General features: G+C 38.2%; 1 protein-coding gene across 1 annotated transcript in view; it reads right to left on the reverse strand.

Moving 5' to 3' along the window:
- Nucleotides 1-1082: 1082 nt before the first annotated feature.
- MAN2B2 (mannosidase, alpha, class 2B, member 2) overlaps nucleotides 1083-26526 on the reverse strand; it is a 28288-nt gene continuing 2844 nt past the window's right edge. The window contains exons 2-18 of the mRNA XM_010296224.1: nucleotides 24840-24945; nucleotides 22261-22433; nucleotides 20857-20972; nucleotides 19671-19848; nucleotides 16337-16535; nucleotides 12803-12993; nucleotides 11771-11957; nucleotides 10767-10900; nucleotides 8402-8658; nucleotides 6253-6444; nucleotides 5049-5301; nucleotides 4825-4935; nucleotides 4518-4710; nucleotides 3704-3856; nucleotides 3215-3327; nucleotides 2210-2327; nucleotides 1083-1319 (exon numbers count right to left, since the gene is read on the reverse strand). Of these exons, the coding sequence (XP_010294526.1) occupies nucleotides 1225-1319; nucleotides 2210-2327; nucleotides 3215-3327; nucleotides 3704-3856; nucleotides 4518-4710; nucleotides 4825-4935; nucleotides 5049-5301; nucleotides 6253-6444; nucleotides 8402-8658; nucleotides 10767-10900; nucleotides 11771-11957; nucleotides 12803-12993; nucleotides 16337-16535; nucleotides 19671-19848; nucleotides 20857-20972; nucleotides 22261-22433; nucleotides 24840-24945 (2769 nt within the window). The 3' untranslated portion in view covers nucleotides 1083-1224. The remainder of the gene's footprint in view (nucleotides 1320-2209; nucleotides 2328-3214; nucleotides 3328-3703; nucleotides 3857-4517; nucleotides 4711-4824; nucleotides 4936-5048; nucleotides 5302-6252; nucleotides 6445-8401; nucleotides 8659-10766; nucleotides 10901-11770; nucleotides 11958-12802; nucleotides 12994-16336; nucleotides 16536-19670; nucleotides 19849-20856; nucleotides 20973-22260; nucleotides 22434-24839; nucleotides 24946-26526) is intronic.

Here is a 26526-nt window from a genome sequence, read left to right on the forward strand (position 1 = left end):
TTTATGTTTCACTGGTCAGAAATACAGTTTTGTGCAGTGTTGCACCAAGCAGAATTCATCATTACCGCTGCAGTGAGGTGACTGACTTGATTATCATCTCAGCTATGTGCATTTTATATATTACTTATATGGTGAATAAGTAAAATAAGTAGAGAAGCCCAATGGCACATGAACAGAATCAGATCCTACAGCTCTACACATTGATTAGAGCTAAGAATAAAAATAGAAAACCACAACTTTTCTTTTGGACATAAATACATACCAGCTATTAGGAAAGCTGTCCAAGTTTCCTTCTGCTGCTGCTCAATCAGGTCTGCTTAGAACTTGCACTTACTGCCTGTTTAACCCTAAACACAGTCCTCCATAGTTAGCTTCAACTTGATGCTAATGAAACGTTTCCTACCACTGTGCATGTCCTTTGAGCCTGAGAAGTATGAAAGTTCACAGTGTCATAAGAATGGTGTTCCTGATTCAGGTTATGTGAGCAGTTAGTTACTGGTCATATGACAATACACCACCTGTCAACAAGACTAGCTTCAGTTTACCCAGAATACAAGACTGAACATCCAGGACTGGGATACTGTGAAGCAAAGACAACCAGATCTGCACCTTAAGAGACACAATTTAAATGAACTAGTGAAAAGGAATACAAACAGCACATTCAATTTCAGCTTACACCAAAGCAGAAGCTTGGCAGTTGTTGCCCAAAAGACACGGTAGCTGAAACACGACAGGCATACCTCCTCACATGTTGAAAGGGAACGTCATTTGGCAAATCTCTATTCTGCAGTTTGGAAGTCATCTCCTCTAACAGTAAAAACCCTAAGAAAATACTCTTGAGATCACCGCTAATTAGAAAGACAATTCAGGACTGTAGGAGTAATATGACTATGTCAGTGCTCCACAGAGGAGCATCACAGAAGCAATCAGTTTAAAACCACCCGCAGCAAGTGCAAAAATGTTCAATATGCTTGCACTGCCATACCGAGGTCATTTCTGTATTTTTGAATTGAACATGTTTCAGAAAAAAAATGAGTTGTAAATAATTAATCAACAAAAATACCCACAAGTCAGGCCAACAGTTTTAATTAAATTTAGAGTTTATTCCAAAATGACTATTCCTTTTATTAATGGCAATAGAATGGTTTTCAAGATCATCACTCATGTCTTGAAACAAAAATTGGAAGCTATTACATATTTCCTCCTGAAATACAATGTCAAACTTCATTGACCTTGAAAGTATACAAAGAAAGTCCTTATTTCCTTTGGGTGAACAGTTACTATACAGTTTTCTGAGGTCTCTGTACTGTTGGAGAATCCTGTAAAACACAAAAATGGTGCTAATTTATTCAAGAAGCAGCTTTACTCAAATGTACATAGTATTCTATGTCAACAGTTTTAACTCATACATTCCTTTAAAGCTCATGTTTGAGCAGATTCTTCACCTTAAAGCTGTAAGTAGCATGGAGCCCAACATGCACCCATTCGTAACATTAAAATATACAACAATCCATCTACTTTTCACACATTGACTCACATAGAAAATGTGAACGACTCCCCAGTCATGAACCTTTTCTTCATAATGAGTAAGCAGCAAACAAGTTCCTAGCTGCAGGTCAAGCAGAGCTCTAAACGCTCACCTAGCCCAGCTCAAAACCTCTGCGAGCTTTTTACAAGGCACATACATGCTTGTAAGTAACAGTAAGGACAATGTCCAAGCAACTAACTGGAATGAGAAATGAAATGGGGTCACCCACAGCATTTGACGTGAGTGTCAGCCCTAACTTGAATCATATCCACACAGTCCTTTAAGCTGATTACAGTGGGGATTTTTAACTGCAGCTGTTTTTTTCTGCAGCACACTCTTAACCTTAGATTAACAACTCATCATCACCTAACGAGATCAATCTGTGTCACAAGTGTGAATTCATAAAGTAGCCATTTCTATATGGACAAAGATGACCTCAAAAAGATTTCAAGCTTTTTAATTCTTCTAGGCAAAACAAGCCATCAGAGAAATACAGCAGACAAGTCCTTGCAGGGAATCTTTGCTAAATGTTACTGCTTGCAGGCTCTGCCAGATACTAGGTCTGTCACATAGAAGAACAATACATTTTTAATCCTGCAAATATTTTTACATTTTTCATTAGACCATTCATCAAACTTTAACAGTCAACAATACAGACATCAACCACCTTATTCCACCTACCTTTGCTTGCATATTGTGCAGTCTTCCATTTCCACCGCTTCAAAGTATTTACATCCCAGGTGCCTGTGAGTGATCGCTCTTCCACTAGCATCACTGATCCTAATCCCTTTAGCAAAGACTAGGAGTAAAGAAAACATAAGGAATCAAACCACAGTTTATTGAAAATAGCATCACACTCACCAGGCTAGTACACAGTTAGACCAGAGTAGAACCTTCATCTCTAGGACTGATCTGTTAAGCAGAGCAGTAGAGACTTCAAAAATCTGCTAGGTCATGAAACATAAGGCAACTACAGATTCACCAGGCTTCAAACTAAGAAGCTGAGCTGCTGAGAGCTTTCTCTATGTTGTAGCAAAGCTCAGAGCCTACTAACCTCTCCATTCAAGAGCTGAAGCTCACGCTGCACTTCTAAAAACAAAACAGAGAACCCTACACCTTTTTCTCCATGTTTCTGTTATATCAATCAAAATTTCACATTTAAAAATAGTAAATCCCAGCCATGTATTATAAAATAATCTACTTCTATATGAAAGATCAAATAGACAAGAAACTGAAAGTACACAGTACATGATGGAGGTGCCCAAAGTTTCAACAACTCATTTATTTATAGAAATAAACTATAGAGGAAAAAAATGTTTCCTTTAATCCTGTCCACATTTCATTAACTATAGGTACAACTTGCAATAACTAAAGAAATAGCAAAACAGACTGTCACTCTCTGTGCTGGTTAAGGTACTGGCAGGAAGCATTATACAACAAAAAGCCCAACAGAACCAGTCCTACAGATCTTCATAAAGATCTTCATGCTGTGCCTATGGCAACTTCATCTGAAGTGATGGCTTCTCTGTTGCAAAGCTGAGTAAAAATAAAACCTGCTTCCCTCTGAGGTTAAAGTTATACTAGTATTTTCATATCCATCTTCTGTGGAGTCTCTAGCGCACAGGATGTTTCATTCCAGAACCAAAAGAGCTCAAGTGGTATTCTGTCTCTAAGGATTAAATTTACCTTCAGATTTATCATCACAGGTTGAGACAGCACAGGATCCTCTCCAGCTTCATACAAGTGTCTAATTCTTAGCAGAACACGACTGAAGTCTGCATCACCTTGCTTCTGTTTACCTTTAAGAGAAAACAAAGTGTGAACATTTTCTTTCTTTAAAAAGTTGAAAAACCTGGTTTTATTTATTTTTTGTTAGCTTACACTCTCATAATTCGAACTTAATTCCCATTTTTTTAAATGGACTAACAGCAAGAAATACCCAGCTCCCACTGTTGACAGAAATGACACTAACAGGCATTATGAACTCATGCAGAAGAAATACTGTTTGAGTAGGGCAATTAACTTTCTTGAGAGAGGAACCTAACACTTATAACACACTAACAATTTAACACTTGTTTTAACATTTTCAAAATAAATAAAAGTACTAGCCATAGAAGATAGAAAAGAAAGCCAGCTTTAAGTGTAACATCCAGACACCCTTTTGAAAGCACGTACCCATGCGGATGCTGTGGACCTGCTCTGCATGATTAGAGCTGTAACTCCACCCTGGAATGCTCAGAGTCTGGAGATGAAGATTAGGTGGGACAGTTACAGGTGAACTGTGGACTGAATTCTCCTGAAGTTGTCTGGGTGGCTTTGGTTTATCTCCTCCATGCAAAGTGAAACAAAGCAAGCATCAAACATCCATCACACACACAAGCCTGGCTAGTGAACTGTGGAAGGGTAAAGAGATTTTTGGTTTTTCTGCCAAGGCAGATGCAAAGCAGATGCTACATTTTGTCCTCCAAGGCCTCCTGAGATACAAAGCAGAAAGCAGCATGATTTTAACTGCTGGAGAAGTATACTAGAGCTTTCCATAAAGCAAATTTCACTGCAGCTTGAAGTTGCTATTCCACAACCGGGCTTCAGTTTCAGTTAATAAGTCAAGCAAATATTTTTAAAAGAATGACACAAAAAAGGTCATTAAGGACTCAGCATCCAGGAAGTTGGTATATGCCGCACTAGCTACTTTGCGCTAATTCCCTGTGTGGACATGTTGTTCTCATTAGATGCTTTAAAATTTGTTCTTCTCTGAAAGTAGAGATAATTACATAACAAGAGAAACATTTCATACACTTGGACAACATCCATGTTTGAAATTAATGTAAAGTCATTAGCAGGCTCTAAATTTGCCTCCGAACTCACTGTATACTAACTTTGCCACACAGGAGGCTTGCAGTCTGCATTTACAAATTTAACAGCATAAATCAGAGCAAAATAAATAAGCCATTCAGATGCTAAAGATAGTGCAGGAGACGGAATGAGTTACCTGATAGTGCTCCAAACATTACTACTGGCCTGTGTTCTAACACCAGTCCACTTGTCCGATACAAAATATTGGTAACAGCCTTGGTACCTAAAATAAGCCAAATCACAGGGCGAACCACTGAAGAGTCATTCAAAGTGAGATTGTAATTCAGGTCCCACTGAAGGTTGTTCCATAGTCTCCTGTGAAGCATCACCTGTATTGGGGAAAGGTAAATGTCACAACAGTCATCAGCCATCAAGCTTTACTTATATTATCAGCATCCATGAAATTACACTCTCCTAGAAAAATACATATTTTTGTATGTTACCTCCACTTGTCCATTTCCTTGACTTGAGACACCATGAGCTCTTTCCGCAAGCAGCATCAGCCTTGTGGTATCATCTTCAATGTAGGCAGTCTGGACCATAGGGTAATAGTTCTGAAAACATACAGTAAATCATGCAGTGATAATATTAACTTAGGTAACAGTAATGGAGAATAAAGATAAGACACAATTGACTTTGGTAGACCTTTATTATACTTTATGCCTACCCGAGCCACTGTGTTATTCACATATGCCTTGAATGGTCTTTTCTGAATCTGATATCCATTGCTGTCAGTGTAGAGTAGCTGCCTGGTGTTCAAATTTGTGCTTGTTCTTAGAACTGCTTCACGATTTAATTCCAAAGGCCCAACACTGTATTCTTGCTCTATCCTATGGCAAAGCAACTTCCCATCGTAGCCTTCTGGTACTGTATACATCCTGGTATATACTGCATATATGTAATCCTGAGCAGTAATATTACTATAAAAATGAGAGGAAAGATATGCAAAGTTTATAAATTGGACCACTCGATTGGTTATATCAAGACATTTAAATCATTCATGATGTCATCCTACACACAGGCAACTTTCTTGCCTGTTTTCTATATATTTACTGTACAGGTACAGTTATTTTTAATTTCAATTTAATTTTCAAATGTACAGATATTCAGCTGGAGTAAATAATACGCTACAACTTTCTTTGGTGTTACAAGTTTAAAGAGGTTCATTTGATTAGAGAGGTTCTGTTTTTTCTCAAAATTAATAAAAAATTTAAAAATAATTATGACTCCCTACGCAACACATTTACATTCTACAGAATACATGTATTTTTTCAATCTGGGCAACATTAATTTTGATACAAGAATTCCACTGTTTTCCAAAGGTCTTTCTCAACTACAATCCTTGTACAATGCCATGTAAAGCAAAAGGCTTCAATCAAATAACCAGATTCAAAAGAGGGTGAAGGGGTTATAGACTAATGTAATTTTAACACAGAAAAGTAGCTAGTTCATCAGGGAGCTTAGTGTCCTTGTGTAGGATGCATTTCTCCATTGTCTAATTCACTTGTAAGGAAGATATTCACAGTTATAAAAATTAACCATTATGTCCAAATTCCACTCACGTAAGAATATGTTAGCTGCAATTTTCATTGAATTGTATGGAACCAGGATCCTAGCAGAAGCTGCACTATAAAGCAGATAACACAGAAGATAACTCTGAACAATCTTCACCTCCCTCCCTGCAGCGATATGTGCTATTTATGAGGTGCTTCCTCAGCACTACATTTAGCAGACACATGCTAGTTCTTTTGTCTAAATCCTAAACAGTGCACAGAGCTCAGTGTTTAAGGAGTAACTATACAGGATTAATCTCATACATGTTTACAAAGAATTAAACATTCCAGTGAAGTGAAGCTGTAATGGTGGTGTACCTGTAGAAATACTGCCGTATCTCTGTCATCAAGTTTGCGGAAACCACTTCCAATCCCACTGCTTTTGATACTGGAACAGCTGAAGCATTTGGAGCAAATAAGTAGTTATCTGAAATGGGTCCTTTCACCATATCTCCATTCACATGGTACTCAAGGAACTCCTGGGTCAACTGGACAGTCTGGTTAGTCTCTCTGTGAGTCCACAGAAGACGAAAAATTACATTACTTACAAACATATTTTGTACGTAATAGATGCAAAGCTGAACTCCAACAGGAATGAGGCTGGGAATATAAGAAAAAAATAAATCTGTTTCCTGAAAGTGAATAACTGATTTTATAAGATTTAGAAAATGACGACAGCAGAGAATTAAAGTGCTTCCCATCAAGACATCTGTCAGTGGGTAAATAAATGGATGTAATTTTATACTTTTGTAAACCAGAAATATCTTAAGACAGAAACAACATCTACATTAGCTCATTGTTTTGATGTGAGAGTTGCTATGGGATCAAAAACCGCCCATTGCACAAAAATTAGACACATTGCATCATATTAATGAATAATCAGGTTCATTTAACTAACTTTGCAGCTAGGTAAATAAGCATGATGCAAATTTCCATATTTAACACTGGCAACAAATATAATGGCAACTGGATAGCAAAATTTACACTTGCTCAGTACCTACTTTGTCTCCTCCTTTCTCCCCTGAGGCTTACAGTTTAGCTATTCATGACTCCGTATCACAGCCTTTGGAAAATCATATGAAGGCAATTTAGGATGTTATTGCCCTCAGCTACCTGCTCGGCTCCTCTTTTGGAGCCTTGCTGGCAAAACAGGAAAAATCACTTAGTCTGGCATATAAATTTAAGCTGCCAACCATTTTAGCTAGTGTTAATACAGTGACCTACAAACTGTAATGACTGAGGAGGAAAACATATCTAAGTCTTATCTACTACTCCTGTTATAGGGCATTTCCAGTGCAGGGACAGGACCTAGAAGTTCTAACTGTTGCAGCTTCACAGTTGAAGATCCCAATTTTCTTAACCTTTCCTCCCATTCTGACCTACTGCCTCACTCTTCCCCATTACCCCAAAGCAAACTTCTCAAAATGGAAACATTCTGAGCTTGCCTGAAGGCTTTTGAAGAAAGTGAATATCCCATTTTTCCTACATGCTGAATTCCAGCTCTTGCTGCCTGTCAGAACAGGATGGAGAAAAATATGATTTGAATTCAGATTTTTGTTCTTCCTCACTGTATTTCTTATTATATTCCTCATGGAGTCTGGAAACAGTTAGGATCCAGATGCACTTCGAGGAAGTATTTACTCCAGGGCTCTTAGTTAAGGCACATCTATAGGTTTAAAGCTGATTTTAACCACACCGGACAACAAGTTCTTGTTCTAGGATACAGTATTATGAACCAAAACACAAAGGTGAAAGAGGTCTAGTAGTCACTAAGCCAATGCCAAAGGGGTAAAATCTTCCATCAGTACGTAGCTGACAATCTGAGTCCTGAGCAGGCAAAAAGCAGCACAGCTCCACTGAAGCTGAAGGAATTGGGCCAATTCACATCAGCCAGGAAAGACAATCTGTAAACTCCAGATCCCAACTTGATCTTGATTTTCTTCCATTTTATTTGCCTGATTAAATAGAATTCCCTTAGTTAAATGTTTCCTTTTAAAAAGTTTTGTAGTTTCCTACCACAGACACAGTGATACGGGACTTGCAGAACACTACTGATTAGTAAGAGAAAGCTCTTGCTTTATCATTCAAGGCTTATTGTATAGCCATTGTGTATGTGCTTACTTATTTATTTTTAATACAAACACACATTCATAGCCCTCTTTAATTCTAAAGTACAATGAGATTCTGCTAATCTACTAGTTAATACTGTGATATGTCATCTTAGACTGATTGCATGGTTAGACAGGGCAACAACACTACAGAAATAGTATGGAATCACACCCAGGCCAGCATTATGTTTCTTGTAGAAAGGAGGACATGTGAACTGGAGATAAAAAAAAGTGTAATTGTAAAGAACATTTTGTTAGTTAAATCTCAGAATTAAGGCACATGATACAGTCCTTGGATGTATTTTTACAAAGGTTTTACAGAATCTGAAACATTATTAAAAACAAACAGACAATCTCACCTGTCTGTAATGCTGTGCATTAGATTTGTGTTTTGGTCAAGCAAGACCTGGTAGCAGTTGTTAACCACAGGAAGCAACTGTTGACTTTGTTGATATGCACCAGTTACATCTTTTCGCTTGTACTTCACTGATCTTCCAATAAATGCAGACTGCTTACCTTTCAAGGGTTTAACATTGTATTTTCTGTAGCTCAGACCACTTATTGCAACTAGAATATAGAGATCATAGGCAGACTGGGACTCTGCTGAGCTTTGAACCTGTATGTTAACATACACAACAATGATCCATTACAGAAAATTAATTAGCAAGGCAACTATCTTCATGTCTTGTAAACTCTAAATGACAAAAATTAACTACCACTTTAAAAATAAGTTTCTAAATATGCCATTCTTATAATTCTCAATTATAATGTAGATCTGTGCTGCTTTCAATTGGGAGTTTGGTGAACCTGGATTAAGCTCAGTCTTTCTGTGAAGGAAAGGGGGTCATTAAGCAAATTACAAAGTTAGATCTTATTTTAATGTGAACATGGAATCACAGATCTTGATTTAAGATTGCATTGTGAAATGTCTATATGAGCAGAAATAATAACAAATTAAACTAATCAAATGACGGAAAAGAGACTGAAACATAAGGGAGGTCACTAGTGCAAGTATAAGAAAACTTGTAGCAAGAGGAGGAAGCACCCAAATGTGCTCTCACCTTAAGCAAGGTGCACGGAGAGGGAGGTAGAAGCATGTGGCATAGTTTTGAACAGTAAACAGAACACCAGTGTTACTCAATATCAAAATACTTTAAACAAGTTTTTAATCATCTTTCAGTTACATGTATCCTGCCCATTAATGTTATGTAATTTTGTACTACTGGTTTGGGGCAAGAAAATGGGGATAGAGAAATACTGTACAGATTACACGGACAAAGAGGTTAGTGATGACTACCCAGAAATTAAAGCGAGTTGTCTGTACCTTCACACTGTGGACTGGCATACGTTCAGTTGCTCACACTGCAAACCTCCTAACCTCAGTGGTATCAACAGGGCCTACTCTCATTCTCTCCCTTCAGCATACAACTCACGCATGCGATGCAGAAGGTGGCAGAGCCCTTGCCAAGCCACAATTCCTCTCAGCCACACACTCACATCAGGGTTCTGAGCTAATGATTTCTTACTCTCAAAAGGAATGAGTGTGTGGTATGAATGTACTTTTGACCGGAAGGAAAAGACCCCAAACCACATTCTCATTTCTGGTAAAGAGCTTTCACTTAGCCTCAAGTGACTATCCACATGCTTATAAGTGTAACTTCTAGCAAAAGACAGTACAGACCAACTCTGGAACAGAGAACTTTGTCTTTTGAAAATAAAGAATGACAGCTTGACTTCATGGCATTCTAAATCCTGAAATAAATGCTTTAAATACATGTCAATCCCCTCCTTGTATCTTACAAGGCTAAAGCAATTCAGATAGTGGGACTTCTGGGAGGTAAGTGGCTGACAGGTAAGCATGACCATGTGCTAACCCAAGAGACTGATGGTTTCCAGATAAAGGCAGTATGGTCTTACACCATCATCATGTATATATGCAGAAACAGGAGATAGCTGTTGTGTATCATTACCTGACTACAATGTGCATTGATGCACAGTGATAGTTATAAGCCACAGATAACAGAAACTCTGTCCAGCTGGCAGAACTTGCTGAGCTATCTGGCACCTCAGGGACAGAGGGGAGCATCTGGAATAGTGTCATGCCTCTTCAGGCCTTACGTGCAGCAGGCATTTCTACAGGTTTATCAAGCCATTCATGATGACGCATCTACAGCAGATGCTCCTGAGAAAGGCTAGTGCTAGCTTTCACTTGAGGCCACTTTCTTCTCTTCCAGGGACAGCTGGCCTTATCTTGGAGCTTGGCTATGACAGAATATGTCATAAGGCAGCTGACTGTCCCCAGTTTCTTTTGAGCTTGTAAATAAGACATCCATTTCTTAAATCTCTTCTCCTCCCCAAGGCAATCTGTCAATTGCACAAACAGAGCTGTCAATTGTAGTGCAGGCCTTCAACCAAAAAGGCTTTATGGAAACTGTTTATTATAGGAAGAAAAGCAAAATAAGCAGGCATGCAAAAGACAAACCAAACACACTAGAAGAGCAGGAAGCCCATTTGGACATCAAGACAAAAAAATTCTAGTTAAGAGAACAAGCAAGTTCAAACAAACAAAAAAAATCACTTGAAGGAGGACTAGGAAAATCTCAGTCTGAACTAATACTTGTTTTCACTGTAATACTATATATTACCACACTTTGACAGGAGGTAGGATCAAGTCAGTGAAAACTGACAACTGAAAGAAAAGCAACAGAAACAAAGTTGAAGTACCTGTGCTGGTACAGAATGTCCCAGTTCATCATATACACTCATTGCCAAGTGGCTGACAGAAACCGTGACAAAGGTAGTGATGTTCCATGCCAGTGGATTATAGACAACAACATATTGGTCAACATCTGTAGCACCTTTGTGCACACAAACAAAGCTACCAGTCACTAAAATGGTGTATTTTTAAAATGTGATATTAAAAAGTATTTGAGAAATCTAAGTACAACCATCTCACAAAATTTTAACATAAAACTCTGCAGTAAAACTTCCTAATTCAAAAAAGGAAAACATTTTGTAGTACTTCATAAAACCCTATTCTGCTTCATTCTCTTATTCTTTACCCAATAAAAAGATTGTGTACTCAGAAAATGACACCTGAGTTGAATGTAAATCCATTTAGTGAAAATAAGCAGCTTACCATAACCCGTTGGCATGCAGTATTAACTTTATCAGAGTTCTACAGAAGGTCAAATGAGAAGCCTAATCTAAAAACAACCCTGTAAAAAGCCAAATCAGTCTGTTGCACAGCCCACGGCACTACTTATATTTGACAGTTTAAAAAGTTTCCTAAGTAAAGATAAAGGGAATGTACAGTCTTTAGAATAGGTCCCTTAAAAATTCCTTTACATTTTTTACACAAGCTGGCAGTACACTACAGCAAGAACATTTCTTAACTGTGACTGTGCTTCTTACAGTAATCTTATGTTGCATAGTAAGATTAGTTTAGTAATTACTCCGATAGCACCTCTTCCTCCCTTCTGTTATATAGCTGAGGTCTGAACTCTACCTAATATCAGTTTAAAAGTCCTGGTTTCAGATGCTTGAGATCTGACTGCTCATAAACTCATCTGAGTTTGCCTCAGGTATTAGCAGGTCTCATAAGGCAAATGGGATTTTCCAGCTGTGGTTCACAGAACTTAGGTGCTACATAGTATGTTGTTTTGGAAGAAAACATGATAGCGTTCATAAGTTAGCCCGAAAATTGGAAAAGCTGTATTAAAGAGTACCTGGTATTCCTGAGTCTTTACTGTAAACAGAAGAATAGACCTCTCCATTCTTCTTCGCGTTGTTCATGTCAAAGATTATGGAAGCCATTAGCTTCTTTACATTGAACATTCCGTACATCAAGTTATTCATGTACATGTCCTTCACCTTGGGAGACTCTGTGCCTGTTATACCATCGTGATGCTGGACCTTATGTTTAAGAGAAATTTAAAAGGTCACAATGCATGAGGATGACAACTTTAAGTTTTGCATTTGTATTAATGTGGTCTATTAACCTTCAGACGTATAACTTAAAATAATAACATATTACAGCTATTTTCATAGATTCACATTTTGCTTATTCCAAATTCCCATATATAGAATGAAATGGTCAAAGATGTACAGAGATTTCCCTCTACACATATTCCCCTTTTAATATTTAGGAATTACTGAAGTTACATACTTAGAAGAAAAAAATACAGGTTAGAAAACCAAGAATGCAGCAAAAATACTGTAACAAGACAGGTTTTTAATTTCCTACTAAGAACTGGTCAATAACTTAGCTCACAAAATACTTATTACCAGCAAAAGCACTGAGGCCTGTCAATGGTATAAGGCTGATCACTGAGCTACTGAACTTTGAAGAAACAGATCTGTTCTTCCTCTTCCAACTTGCGGAAGTAGAGATTATCAGTAGTTTTCAATTAGTTCAGTTTTTGTTTATTTTATTTTTAAAAACCATTTTGTAAATAATAAAACTAACATTAGGAAAAGGAATTTCAGGTGCAAAGTTTGAAACCACATACTCTTTTACTGGCTGAAGAAAACATTTGCCAGTAACCATGACTTGAATACATGGCTAAGGGGATGAAGTCATGTTTCAAGACTGTTTTTTTAAAAATTGCTTTTTTTTTTACTTATGACTTGCTAAAGGGGAAAGTTATTTCTAAAAACATAAAAGCAACCTCAAGATACTCCAGCTGAAATGCTTAAGCAAAGCTTTGCCTTTGGACAATAAACATTTTCATTCAAATTAAAAAATAAATCAATCTTACCTCTGAAACGGCCCATCTAAGGCTCTGAAGATGCTTTAAGGCTCTACACTTACAAATAGAACTTCCTGGGTCTTTCTGGACATACTGCGTGAAAAAGGACTCTCCAGCATAAAGCAGTGAACTTGCTCTCCTTGCGATTCCTTTTAATGTGCTCCGAGAAGTATAAAACCCAGTCCACGCTTGAAATGGCTCTGTTAAGAGTTGAACAGATCCAATACATGTCAAAATACTATTTCAGTTATCATTTATTTGTTATTTATTAGACTACTACTGTACAGCTTCTTACATGAAATCTGCTGTGGGTTTACACATTGGCCATCAAATGGTTTTGTAGAGCTTATGACTATTCCATTTGATGGATAGTTTAATTCCATCCAATGGAATAGTCATAAACCCTACAAAAAAACACAGCCATAAATGTGCACTTTGGAAAACTACAATCTTTCCTACAGGCTTACTAACATGAGTGTTGAAACAAAGCCATTATCAACTAAGTTAGCCTGTGTTTGCAGAAATTTCTTCTTTGTGGATCTGTACAAAACAACTCTAAAAGTTCCACTGAAGCATATTTTATTACTCACTAATAAAGACAGTGGATTATAATCCTCAGTTATTGCTTGATATGAACTCTATTTCTCCCATTCCAGTCAAAGGGATTTTTCTTATATTTCATTTCCTCAAAATGGAGTAGAAACAGTGATGTGATAACATGACACCAAACTACTGCAGCACTTCAAAAGACATCAAAAGATGCCCTCAAGTGGTCAGCGGAAAGTATTTCAACAGTTAATTTGTGCTAGTATGTTCCAGTATTCCATAGAGTAAACTAGGAAAACAAGTATTTGTTTTTAAAATCTCCAAATCTCTACTTGGTGGGCCTTTGTTGTTTGTTTTTGGGGGATTTTTTTTAAATATAAAATTTTAAAATAGTTTTTCCAGAGCGAAGTTGTAGAAAGTGCTTTATAAAGTGCATACATGCAACTGTAACAATCTGCTATCAGCCTAGGATCAAAGGCAACAATTACAAAATGGGACCTTTTGCTCAAAAACTCCAGGACGAATTCTTCTTGGCCTGAAAAATGCTAGAAGTTCAAACAGAATTAATTCCATTTCATTTTTCAAGGATTCAAGCAGAAGTCTCACATATGCATAGTAGCGCAATATAATGAATGTAGAGCAGAAAAAGGAAATACTTATTTGGGACTTAAAACTTGAGTTTCCAAGGCAGATGTCAGAAGTGACACTGATCCCAATAAGTGACTCATAATAAAACAGCATAGAAAGAATGGGAGGGGATTAATCATCAAGAAGCAAAATAGTATGTGGGAGAAAGTGCACTCAAATCTGTACTGTGATTGCAAGGCACAGTAAGCCGTTTGGGGAATAAATTGCATCCATGTGTGGGCACCCACCTGGAACATTGAAGGTGCTGCTATTATGCAAGCTAAAGGCAATTGACTACTGCCTGTAAATTATGCCAAAAGACACAGGTAAGAGCCCAGATGTAAAAAGATATTAGCACTTAAAACTGGCAGTGCATTTATCAGCAAGTTGTTAGACATGACATGATCCCTAGAGGGAGGTGAGTAAGGGATCAGTCTATGCAGTGATTCACAGGAAGCAATAGTTATTTTTATTACTTTAAAAGTTAACCGACACGTTAAAGAATATTGGATGTATAAGCTAAATTTGGGTTGTAATAGTCTGAGATATACATCCACAGTGCCAAAAAATGTGATGAAGTAGTAGTAGCTACAATTCTATAAAAAGGTATTTTAATACCAATGATATTTTAATGATAATCCAGGCAATGAAACAAATTAATGAGTTTAGAAATGGAGAAGTTAGCTGCGTCTTCTCTCTGCATACTTCAATGAGGCCTAAAACAGTAAACTTAATGGGAAAAAGGATTAAAGGTATGTTGGGTATGGCATGCCTTCTTTCATATATTCTCAGCACTTTTTGCTTCTCCTTGAAAAGCTAAGGCAGTGCAGTAAGTAAGAAGCAAGCAAGCAACAAGCAGCTGCAATGAATTTGTGTCACATCATACTATGAAATTTCAGAAATAGTCGGTATTTTTACTTTTTGATACTTCAGTTATAATACAGTTTTTTTTCCTCCCAGAACTTAAAACTGTTTTCATTAATGAAAAAGACAAGACTCTCTCCTAGAGCTACCTACAGCTTTAGGGATTCATCTACATCAGTGTTTTGTTTGGCCCAGGAACATGCTTTTAAAGTGAATCTACCAGTTGTCCTTACCTAGTATGCTCTGCTTTATATAAAACATTGGGTTCAGTGCTCACAAAATGGTATGTAACAAGCATTAATGGGCATTCAGTCCATATGACCAGATTATATCCAGTTTTCCTGGAATTACATAGAGTGTGGACATCAAATCCTTAGCATCAACTGTTTCACTTTGACCACTTCTATTCCACTGTACTAACAAAGAAGTATCCTAAAAGCTTTCAGATTGCCTTGGTCCCTTGGTTACCTGCCTCACTTCTTCAGACATTCAGAGATTACTTGATGTCGAGTTTCCCAGCTCTGCTCTAATCCATGCATAATCCAGTTCTTTTAAACAGTAACAATAGTACATGTCTTTATTTGGCCACACATCTCTTTCTAGGTATCTTTCAGTTTATCAGTTTCTTGGATCCTGGAGCACTCTGTCCTTACTACAGTCATTTTTGCAGAAGAGGAGGAGAGGCGTAACATGCATATCTAATACTGCAGATTACCTAAGAGACTACAGGTTATTTGTGCATGCTACTGTGTGGAAGGCACAGAAAAGAATTACTTCCCAGTTAAATGTCCAAACATGAAACAAACAGTCAAAATCTATATTTGAAGCAGAATGAGTTCTAGTATCTCAGCTTTAGAGAGTTCAGACAGGACCCCTCCAATGTCACAAGAGACTTCTTGTATTAGTTGTGTTGGTACCCTTCTGCGAAGCACCTCTCTTATCACTGCTGTCTGCTAACCAGTTTGCAGTGTGTTACATACTTTGCAGTCTTTTTCCTTCATCCATTCAATGAAATATCTTACTGAATTTCAGCCAGGTGGCCTAGGCCTACAGGCTCAGTGTTTTCACTGTTACAGAACCTGATTAGTGCAGTATCCATACATTTCTTCAGGTGATTAAAAAATTCGCATGACATTACACACATGAATACATCTTGTGCTTAGCTTTCATTTGCACTCTATTGTTACTCAAAGACAGCAAAACAAAAACCTCAAGTTAGATTTTTTGCCAAATTTGCCTATTCTGTACTCTTTCTTTCAGGGTCTCTTCCTCCACCCACTGCTTCTAACAGCTCCAAAAAATATTCCAGCCACTGCTTTACCGTCTTTATTACACCAGTAAGTTGGATCAGCTTGTCTATTTGATGACACCTGGTAGTGTAAATAAGCGTTACAAGGAGATGGTAGTTTTCCTCTTAATTTATTTCTCATTTTCTCAATTTCCCTTTATTAAAATTTTAAATACCTACATTTGAGGCAGATGTTATGCAGTTGTGAGTTTAATTACCTGTTGAATATGGAAGAAAGTCTTGAGCGTCCCGAATTTCCCATGTAAGATTTCTGCTATAAACTGCTTGGAAGTAATCACCAACAGTAGCATACTGGACAGTCACTCCAAACTCATCAGAGTGCTTGTTAATATAATCCAACAACAGGTCCATGTTGGAGTACTGAACAGAGGCATTAAAGAACTGTTTGTCACAGCCCTGAAATTCCAAAAAACAGAACAGCCAAATGACTTTGGGTTGTGTAATTTAGTAGGATCTTTTTTAACACTAGTCTATGTCAAAGTAGTGTTTCTTTTGGTCTTGACTGCCCATATGAAAGTTACTTGTTACAAAATGTCAAGAATGGGTAGGGTTACTTGCACAGATCAGCTGATAACCTACCAGCATTACAGATAGGGAGAAGTGTGCTGACACACCATATTGTGCAAGAGCATGAACTTTTGTGGTAGCAATTGGAAAATGCATGCATACAAGCCTGGGAAGATGACCTTGGTTTCTTTTCATGCTGCATTTCTCCCACTTAGCAGAAAACAAGGAAGTTCTTATTTTCTGCTCTTAAGAATGCTTACAGCTTTAGAAAGTGCTGACGGTATGATGTGAAACAAAACTATCTGGACAGAGATCCCTGTAGTACAAATGTCACACAATGTGTTACTGTTGTGATGGGGCATCAGCAGACTATAGTACTTCTGATGCTCATCCAAATAGTTAAGAGAGGTGATACACTGTGTATTAAAACCTCTTTTTTGAGCGTGTTTGCACAACTTCTGCTGTCTGTTGAAGGTGTCTCAATACAGACTATCTGCATGTAAAAACTTTTAAAAAAAGACATAACTAATCACGCCACTGTTCAACTACAACAGCTGAACAGGAAAATGAGAGTCAGTCAGCCATGGCACCATGTGCATTCTTACAGTATCAGTATTACAGTATAGGCATCGTTCTAAAGCACAACAACATTCCCCACATAGAAAGGTCTGATTGAGGCATTCCAACACTGACACCAGCTTAATGCATCTTCATCTCCCTGTGCTTGAGACAGAAACATTTCACAAATCAATCCTGATCTCCTTTTCAAAATAAAGATGCTCTCAGCAATTTGCCTCCAAAGCTTAGCAGATGCTTGAAGAAATGGCCATGGAGGCTGTATTTTCTTTGCAATCCCATATTCCACCCCAACCTTTACCTGGTAAGCTCATGGAATTTAACCTGATAAGCTCAGCCCATTCAACTCATGAATGAGTTGAACCTGATGAGTTCAGTTGAACTCAGAGGTGGTAACTCTCCCTTCTCTTTCCCAGATATGACTGCCACCCCCATCCCTTCCTCATTTACTAGGTTTCATGTAAGGTCACTGTCACATCCTTTATGAATCCTAGCACACACGTCTGTCCCTCAGACAGGGTAAGTCACTGATCAGAAGTGGAAATTCCACTTCCAAAACAGAAAAGTTCTTCTGAGATACCCTGAGATCTTCTGCATGTGTATAGCAGAAACAACTTCAAACTAGAATGAGCTACTAAAAAATATCAAACTAAATACTGCAGAGTACAGCAGTCAGTGCAAGCCAGACTTCCTCATGTAGACTCCAGTTAAATTCGTGGGGAAGAAGCAATATGTTTACCAGACAAAACTACTTCATATTTATAGAGCACTACTTTCAAATCCTGATCCAAGACGACTTCCTCATAAAAAGTAAACACTTTGCACCACAGGAGGGGATGTGCTGGGCTGGTAGACCCCACTTACACTGACACAGAACATAGTAGCTGAGAAGCATTGTAGCTCTGTAGAACAAGGATATCCAGGAGAACCTGCTGTAGTTAGTCATCACATCTGCTCGCTATCTGAACAGGATACTATACATTACTGTACAGCTAGTTCAACCACACAGGCCAAAAAAGGTCTCAAGGATCAGTTCCAGTCCCTAAGACAATTTCATACCCCGTCGTACATCTGCTGCTGTGGCCTCTAGAGAGGCAGGTTTGAACTTCTATGCTGCCCCACAGCCCAATGCCTCCTCCTGCACAACTAGGTGCTTCAGATCATGAATGAACACTTCTTTGTCCATATAACTCATCACAAAAATGCCAACAGTCTAGATGTGAGGTCTGACTTGAAATGGGAAGGTGTGTATTTCCTGATTTTTTAACTGAAAGAAAAAAGAAATATTCAGATACACCAAACTATTTGTAATCACGAAAAAATAGTTAAGCTTAGCTATAGAGGTATCCATATATCTATTTCTCTCTACTACTTTACATAGCAATATGAATGAGTTACAAACTTTTACTACTTTGTTTAAAGCTCCTTATCACAAGCACACAAATCAGAAGTCAGAGACTGAAATTTTCTTACATTACTGTAAAACTGCAGGTTTGGATCTAGACATTTGGAATTTACCCAAAACTCCCTCCTCCCCATTCCAGCATAACTTTCACTAGAGACTACTACAGAGTATTATATCCCACTTCTCCCCTCAACCTCTAAAAAAAAAAAAAAAAAAATTTCAACAGAAGCAATAGTGTCACAAACACAGCAGAAAAACAAATCAGTGACTCAAAGCTGCATCAGTCAGAAAACGTTTGTTCTCTTTACAACAACATATACTGTGGTCAAATAGCCACCTTAGGAACACACATCAACTTTCAATATTGTAATTATGAGATCTACAGCATCCATCAAAATTCAAAACCACACCTAATTCAGTTTAGGCAAAGTTATTCTTTTCTAAGGACTTAAAAATAGTGAGAGCATATAGTGCTATGTGTATGTGTAGGATGTAATTAACACAATCTGTTGCTGAAAAAAAGTGTTTGGATGACCAAGCTGGGATATGCTTATGTTTTTAACTAAAACACAAAGACTGTATAAGAAAATGATTACACATCCGTTAGAAAAGACCTTGACTACCTAATGTGTAATACATTTTCTTGTAACACTACCATGTTTGTTAACACAGAATTCTGTTGTGCTAAGCAGTTATGTAAAAAGATCATTTAAATAGACAAAATAAGGACAGGAAAAAAAGGAAGCAATATTGCAATATATAGTTTCACAAGAGGTGATCTTTACAATTTTGTCACATTTCTTTCCATATTAAGTGGGGTGGCAGACTTGGTAGACATCTGCCAGACCGTACAAAGAAGTGCTAGTTTTTAAAAATCATTACTAATCAGACATTTGGACCCCACTTACTAGAAAAACGCTTTACCAACACATGGTTTGTACCTGCATTTTTGCAGTACATACTGTAGCAAAGCACCATCTACCTACTGTCCATACTGTAGGTGTACTTGCCACTTCTAAAGCAAATGCTCATCATGCACTTACCCATGGCCACAAAACATCACTTGTTCGGAACCAGGCTGCTCTCTCCTTAATGTTGGCCACCATGGTTTGTGCATACAGATGGATGTTAGTATCTGTAACAGGCAGACTCATGTTTGGATAAACACCATCTTTTGGTGGATCTGGGAAAGCTGCAACTCCATTCCAATAAAATCCTGATCTAAGTATACGGAGAAAGCAACAGGCTATAAACAGAATTTATTCAACTGGGAAAAACACATCAAAAGGTGCTGGAATGAAATGCAGACACACAGGGAATAAGAAGCAAAAAAAAAATTCAGTTTATAATCATTGCTAGTATTTAGGTTTTAGTATTTATTTGTGGGTGGAGGTAGTGGGAAGGTTGTCCAGTTTTCTCTTCACACCATGCAACTTTCCAAGTCTCTGCTGTTTGCTGACATAGAACAAAAGTTATCGGACAAAACAGCAAGCTTTGTAACAATGAAGATGTGACCCCAAGTAGACTTTGTTTACAACGAGTATTTTACTGTATAAGCCAATGAGCAAAATAAAGTCTTCAAAAGCTCTCAGATTTTCTTCACAAAGTAAATGGAAAATTTTAGTCGCTTTAGTTTATACAGAGATAATATACATACATCTCAGCCCAATATAATGCTGAAAATCTCCCATAAAAAATCAATTAGCAATAGCCAAGTCCATACTGAGCTTCCTGGAGTTTTTAAATCTTAACTTTTCAGGATGAGAAACAAAAACCCAGTCCTGCTTTGGACATTTTCTGTTTACAGCAATTGATTTGTTACACATTTTTAGTTTTTCTTTTTTTTAAATAAGGACTGACATGATACATATATTTGTAGATAAAAGCAGTACCTGTGTTCCCAGCCTCATGGTGCTAGAAAACATTATTTTTAAAGTCTGACAATATTTTCAAGTATTTTTAATGCCTGTCAGTGGCAAGTGTCAATTTTGGGCATTCAGTTGTTAGGCACTGAGCAAACTTCATGTATTGTGGTGGGTAGCTGGAAGTGCTTAATAATCCTGTCTCAGATCTACAGAGTCTAGACATCTCCTTGACCTACCGCAGGTCAGGAGAAAGCAGTAGAATACTGTTAAAAGAAAACAGTCAAAGAAAATGCTGAAATTCCAACAATATAAACTCTCAGAAGTTTATATGCAATCTTTCTGCATATTTGGGAAATCTTCATACCTGTTTGAAAAAGGTAGCTGCGATGGGGTACAGTAGCTGTATTGATCCATAACATGGGTGAAGATCTCCTGTCTTCCAGATAAGGAAGGAGAGCCCTGCCATACAAACTGAAGCTTCTGGAAAGCAAAAAACGTATGAAACCATTACCCTTGATGACAAGTGCAGAAATACCATCATTAACAACTTAAGACTTCAGAGTGCCCATCTTCCTTTCCACCACCTGTAATACTTAAGGGCTTTTACTTAAGATCAGCCAATGATACCGCAAGCAAGGTCACATACTATATATAGGAGGCTATGGTGTTGCCTCTTTCTATTCAAATTGATGGAGGAGAGGAGGCAGCACACTGCCAGCATACTGCCAAAATCCAGGTGTAAGCCTAGCTTATCACAGGCATTACACCTCACTTGTTTCAGTGGAAGTTGAACACCTCTAAGCTAGAAAAGACCCAGATGTAGTCCGGATTGCAACGTAGTCAGTGGGAATCAATGTTTAATCAACTGAAACAGAACTTCTACAGTTTTGGAAGCCTCCAGACTGTCAAGTGCCAGAAAAAAAATTAGATGGGAAAAGATTGTCAAAAGCTCATAAAAGATTTTAGCGGAAAGGAAGTATCGCAATTCACTGCAAACATAAGGTGGTAGGTCCTGGCTTCACCAAATTCAACAGGAATCCTGTTGTCTTCTTCACAGATGCTTGAGTTTTACCCAAAATTCATAAAAACTGCCTAATGTCCAGCTCATACTAGCGAAAGCCCCTTATTTTCACATTGTTTAATGTGTAAAACTGATGAGAGACCAGGATCCAACATTGTGATGTGAAAAGAAAAAAATTTACTGGATATGGGACACTGTGCGAGACAAGGCAGAATATGAAACAAAAACTGAATTCAGCAAAAAAAAAAATTATTAGCTGGCACCCTAACTGACCTAGTATTATCACTTTTACAGGAACAAATAAATGCTCCAAGCATGATGACCACTGTGACCAAAGATACACACTACACTTTAGAACAGTCTATATAAAACACAACATATCTAAGATTTTCTCAGGGAAAGCTGAAACCCATTCTAGATACCCCCAGTTCCAACACTCCTAATTCAATGTCAACTTATGCCTTGCCCCAATGCCTGCATTCGGTGTCTTTTTCAGGCTAGACTATACTTTATCCCTGACCTGAAGTCAGGGACAGACGGGATAGTCAGGATGAAGACATTGCTTGACCGTATTACACAGATTCAAGATATTTCACCATTAGCACATGCAATCAGCATGTCACTTTCAGAGAAAAAATACCTACATTTTCCTGCACAGATCAGAGAGATGCATATCTTTTAATGTCATGGTTGGGATTACTGTAAGTAGAGGCTGGCAATGGGTTCCATTCCTAAGGGTATTTTTACCTTGTTTTTCTGCATGTCAGCCTTCAGATCATAGTCAATCCGAGAAATAAGATGAGCATTAAAACCAGCCAGAGCAAAAAGAGTTGGTGTTGTAGCTGAAGCTCCAAAAGGATCAACATGCCACGAAAACTGAGGCCTGATCCCAAAGGTTTCATACAAAAATCCATGGCCTTCTGCAAAGCAAAATTTGTTTACGTTAGGAACACTTTCACAAGTTCATTTTATAAATATAATAGGCATATAGTATAACACGTAAGCACTTAAAAGGATAGTTCTTTGTTGCTGTTTTCCAAAGCATTTAAAGTTTCAGGAATTTAATGACTCACAGCAGAAAGTTTCACACTGTCAATATTTATTTTGCTATGCAAAGTATAACTTATTAACATCATAAAAGATGAATAACAAATAGGAATTACAATTAGAGACAGGCCTGGGAAAAAGTATTTAGATACAAATTAGGTTAAGGCTAATAGCCAGGTTGGAGTCTGCATGAAAACAACAAGCTGGGGTTCAGTTTGTGTTTACTCAAATCATACCACCCATTCTCAGAAAATTTCGGTCTCGTATCAACGACAAAGGGCCAGGGAAGCCATCCAGTAAACAAAACTAACATGAATACGATCCTTAATCGCGATCCTCAATCATAAAAAAAGAAAAAAGCCAAAGGACAATAGCAAACTTGATACAAGATGTTATTTACAACCAGTGTTAATAATTTTGTATTGAAATGAGTTTCAAAAAAGAAACCCCCAAACCAGAAAGATGAGACAATAGAATAAACTCAGAGAAACCATTTAAAGTAAAACAACCAGCTAAGCAGCAGTTTTTATTCAGAACTCCAGTATGTAGCACTAGGATTCTCATCAGCAAGAAAAAAAAAAAAAACCTGCAGCTCTTAATTTCATAGTTCTGGAATTGTGCTCAGAACTATTTGAAAATACAACCGTATCTTCCCCATTCTGGACTAACTCCATTCCAGATTTTAACATCATGTTTGAATAACTGAGTTTGCAGTGCATTCTCTTTTCACTTCATCTTATTCACAAACAATGCGCTTATTTTAACTCTTCTGACTGAAGCACATTTTAGGCAGAGTTTGCTAGGCTCTTCCAAAACACAGCTGGCTGGACAGACAGGAGAAGACATGAAAGGTAGACCCCAAATGTCTGCACTGTCTTTGTCTTCTCAAGATGACCTCCACACACAATGCAAGTATACTTTTTTTTGTTTGTATGTACTTATACTTAAACTGAGCAGAGTGCTTTCAGGAAAAATAAACAGGGATTTTATAATATATTAATATTTTGGTTCCTACTGAATAAATTACCAAACTTCAATTTTCTTTTTTAAAAAAATTTTGTTTATACACAGAATGAAATCTTGAATTAGAAATAATGTTTTTTGCAACTAACTCCAATGAAAGGAAAAGCTGTATTTGCATTTAACAAAAGGACTCTTCAGTCAATATTAGTATTTTCTTTGGAGAAGTCCTGGGTTGGGTGTACTAAGCCCATATAACAACCTTTAAACACAGGAGTCAGATAAGAAGAAAAAAAAAATAATGTTCGTCCCTTCTCCTCCTTTTGGCCAGAGCGTGATGTGGCAACTCATTGAGACGCAAAAGAAGCTGCTATCCCTGTGCTCCTGATAAACACTAACACACAAGGAACAAGGCCAGTGGTCCTGCAGTCAGATTCAGCAAATGATAACATTGTTTTCTGACCCATTAGTCTTTATGTAGAAAGCTGCCCAGAGTGTAGCCCTGAAAAGGGCAGGGCTTATATCAGCCATGACAGATAGCTGGTGCTAATACATCCTCTCCCATCCCAAAACAGCATGCTACCCCCTCATGGCATGTTATAAGTATCTATAGCACAATGGTGGCATGATTTATCCTGTTTCTTTTTTCATTAACCTGATGGAGATAAACCTAAATACTAAAGGACTCTTTAAACCATCAGATGGAAAGGTGTAACATACAAATGTCTGGAAGCAGAAGCTAGAAGATTAAAATGGGAAATAGCGCATCTCTTGGAAATATGTATCTATGTCTAACAGAGGCTGCTGACCATGATTACAAAAGGGGTTTCTTCATCAAGCAAGTCTTTCAACTAAGTTCAGATGACCTCAGTGACATTCTATGGCCCACGTTCTGCAAGACTTTGCCTAACTGTTATAAACTCCCCACACTCTGAATTGCTATCAGGTATTTTCTTCCAGAGCGTTTCGTACCCTCAATTTCACCACAACTACCTTCCCAAGAGCTTAAGCGCTCAAACACTCACACACACACACAGAAAAAGGCCTCTGCTCCAAAGGAGTTTATAACTGACGTGGATTAAACGGCAAGTCAGCTTTCAGTTACCCTTCTGCTTACCACAGAACCATTGTGTTTGGCCTTTTTAGAGCAAATATTTTTATACAGATAACCCACCAGCAAGTAAAAAAATCAGAGATGCTTTAATCAGTTCTTAAAGAGTAAAAAAAAAAAAAAGGAATCTTGGGGTGCAGAAACAAAAAACAAACCTCCCCCAAGGTCATAACAATGCAAAATAAAAGTTAAATGCAAATATGCATACCCGTCAACTGTAAAATTTGATCATCAATTAGTGTCACAGCTTCATCATGCATCACTTGCCCTCCAATGACAAATTCCAGTCGTCCCTCCCGAAGCAACTGATGGACCTACGATATTGAAATTAAGACACAGAACATAAACATCATTTCAGTCTTATCCAAAAAGACTGTGAATTCATTTCAGATCACAGCATATTACGTAGACACAACGCTTGTCAAGAAGACATCCAGGACAATAGTGGGATAAAAGGCTGTCTGTACTGAGAGCTACCAAAAGGAGAAGGGGAAAAAAGGCATACTAATGTGCTGCACAGTGCATTGATTTTACCCAGCTTACACTGAAACCAGGTAGCAGGCACACAGAATAGCACAAAGGGTCGACTGCCAAGTAGACACTGACCTTCTGGTGTTTCTCAGTAGGGCTGTTACTGTGCCTTTATACTGTCTCAGCACCAGGCTTGTCCCCATACACTGCACAGGCAGCAGCTTAGGATCCTGCCTCAAGGCAACTAGAGTTGGGGGGTTAAAATAGAAGATACTAGTGCTTCTCCCAAAGGCTTCCTCCTGCTGCATCTGTCTTGGCTTAGGGAAGTGTGCTGGTTTTGGCTGGGATAGAGTTAATTTTCTTCAGAGCAGCTAGTATGGGGCTGTATTTTGTATTTGTGCTGGAAACAGTGTTGATAACACACCAATGTTTTTGTTACTGCTGAGCAGTGCTTACATAGAGTCAAGGCCTTTTCTGCTTCTCACCCCACTCCACCAGTGAGGAGGCTAGGGGTGCACAAGAAGCTGGGAGGGGACACAGCCAGGACAGCTGACCCCAACTGACCAAAGGGATATTCCATACCATATGACATCATGCTCCGCATATAAAACTGGGGGAAGAAGAACGGAAGGGGGGACATTGGTAGTGACAGCATTTATCTTCCCAAGTAACTGTTAGTGTGATGGAGCCCTGCTTTCCTGGAGATGGCTGAACACCTGCCTGCCCATGGGAAGTGGTGAATGAATTCCTGGTTTTGCTTTGTTTGCCTGCACAGCTTTTGCTTTCCCTATTGAACTGTCTTTATCTCAACCCATGAGTTTTCCCGCTTTTACCCTTATGATTCTCTCCCCCATCCCACCAGGAGGGGAATGAGCAACTAGCTGTGTGGTTCTCAGTTGCTGGCTGGGGTTAAACCACGACAAGAAGTGGTGGTTTCACTGGGTGGCTGGATGAGAGAGCAATGTGCAACCCTATGCAAGCAGCAATGGCCAGAATCCCAGGGATTCCTTTAGTTTACTACCTCTGTAACAGTTTGGAGACTGAGATCTGTGGCATCCAGGAGGGAGACAGAATGTGCCATAACACTGTGGCCACAAACACAACCCTTCTACTCTGTTTCCACCTACCTTGCCTTCACAGCATGGACAGCTTGCTCAACTTGTGAGAGACAGAACGCTTTATTAAGGAAAAAAAAAAAGTTATTCCACATGTAGCAGGCTTGCCTGCCTGATAAACCCATTGCTAACCTTCATTTATGGTCTCTTTCTCCTAGCTTAAAAACTGTCAGTATATTACGATCTGTTCAACTGTACCATATTTTTCTGTTTTTTTTTTTTTTTTTTTAACGTCAGCCACCAGAAACAACAACTGTGCTGACAAGTTCATCTTTCAGCAAATGTGCTGGATAAAGGGGGAGGCAGCAT

This window comes from Phaethon lepturus, unplaced genomic scaffold (assembly GCF_000687285.1).
Source record: "Phaethon lepturus isolate BGI_N335 unplaced genomic scaffold, ASM68728v1 scaffold10171, whole genome shotgun sequence".
Taxonomy (NCBI): domain Eukaryota; kingdom Metazoa; phylum Chordata; class Aves; order Phaethontiformes; family Phaethontidae; genus Phaethon; species Phaethon lepturus.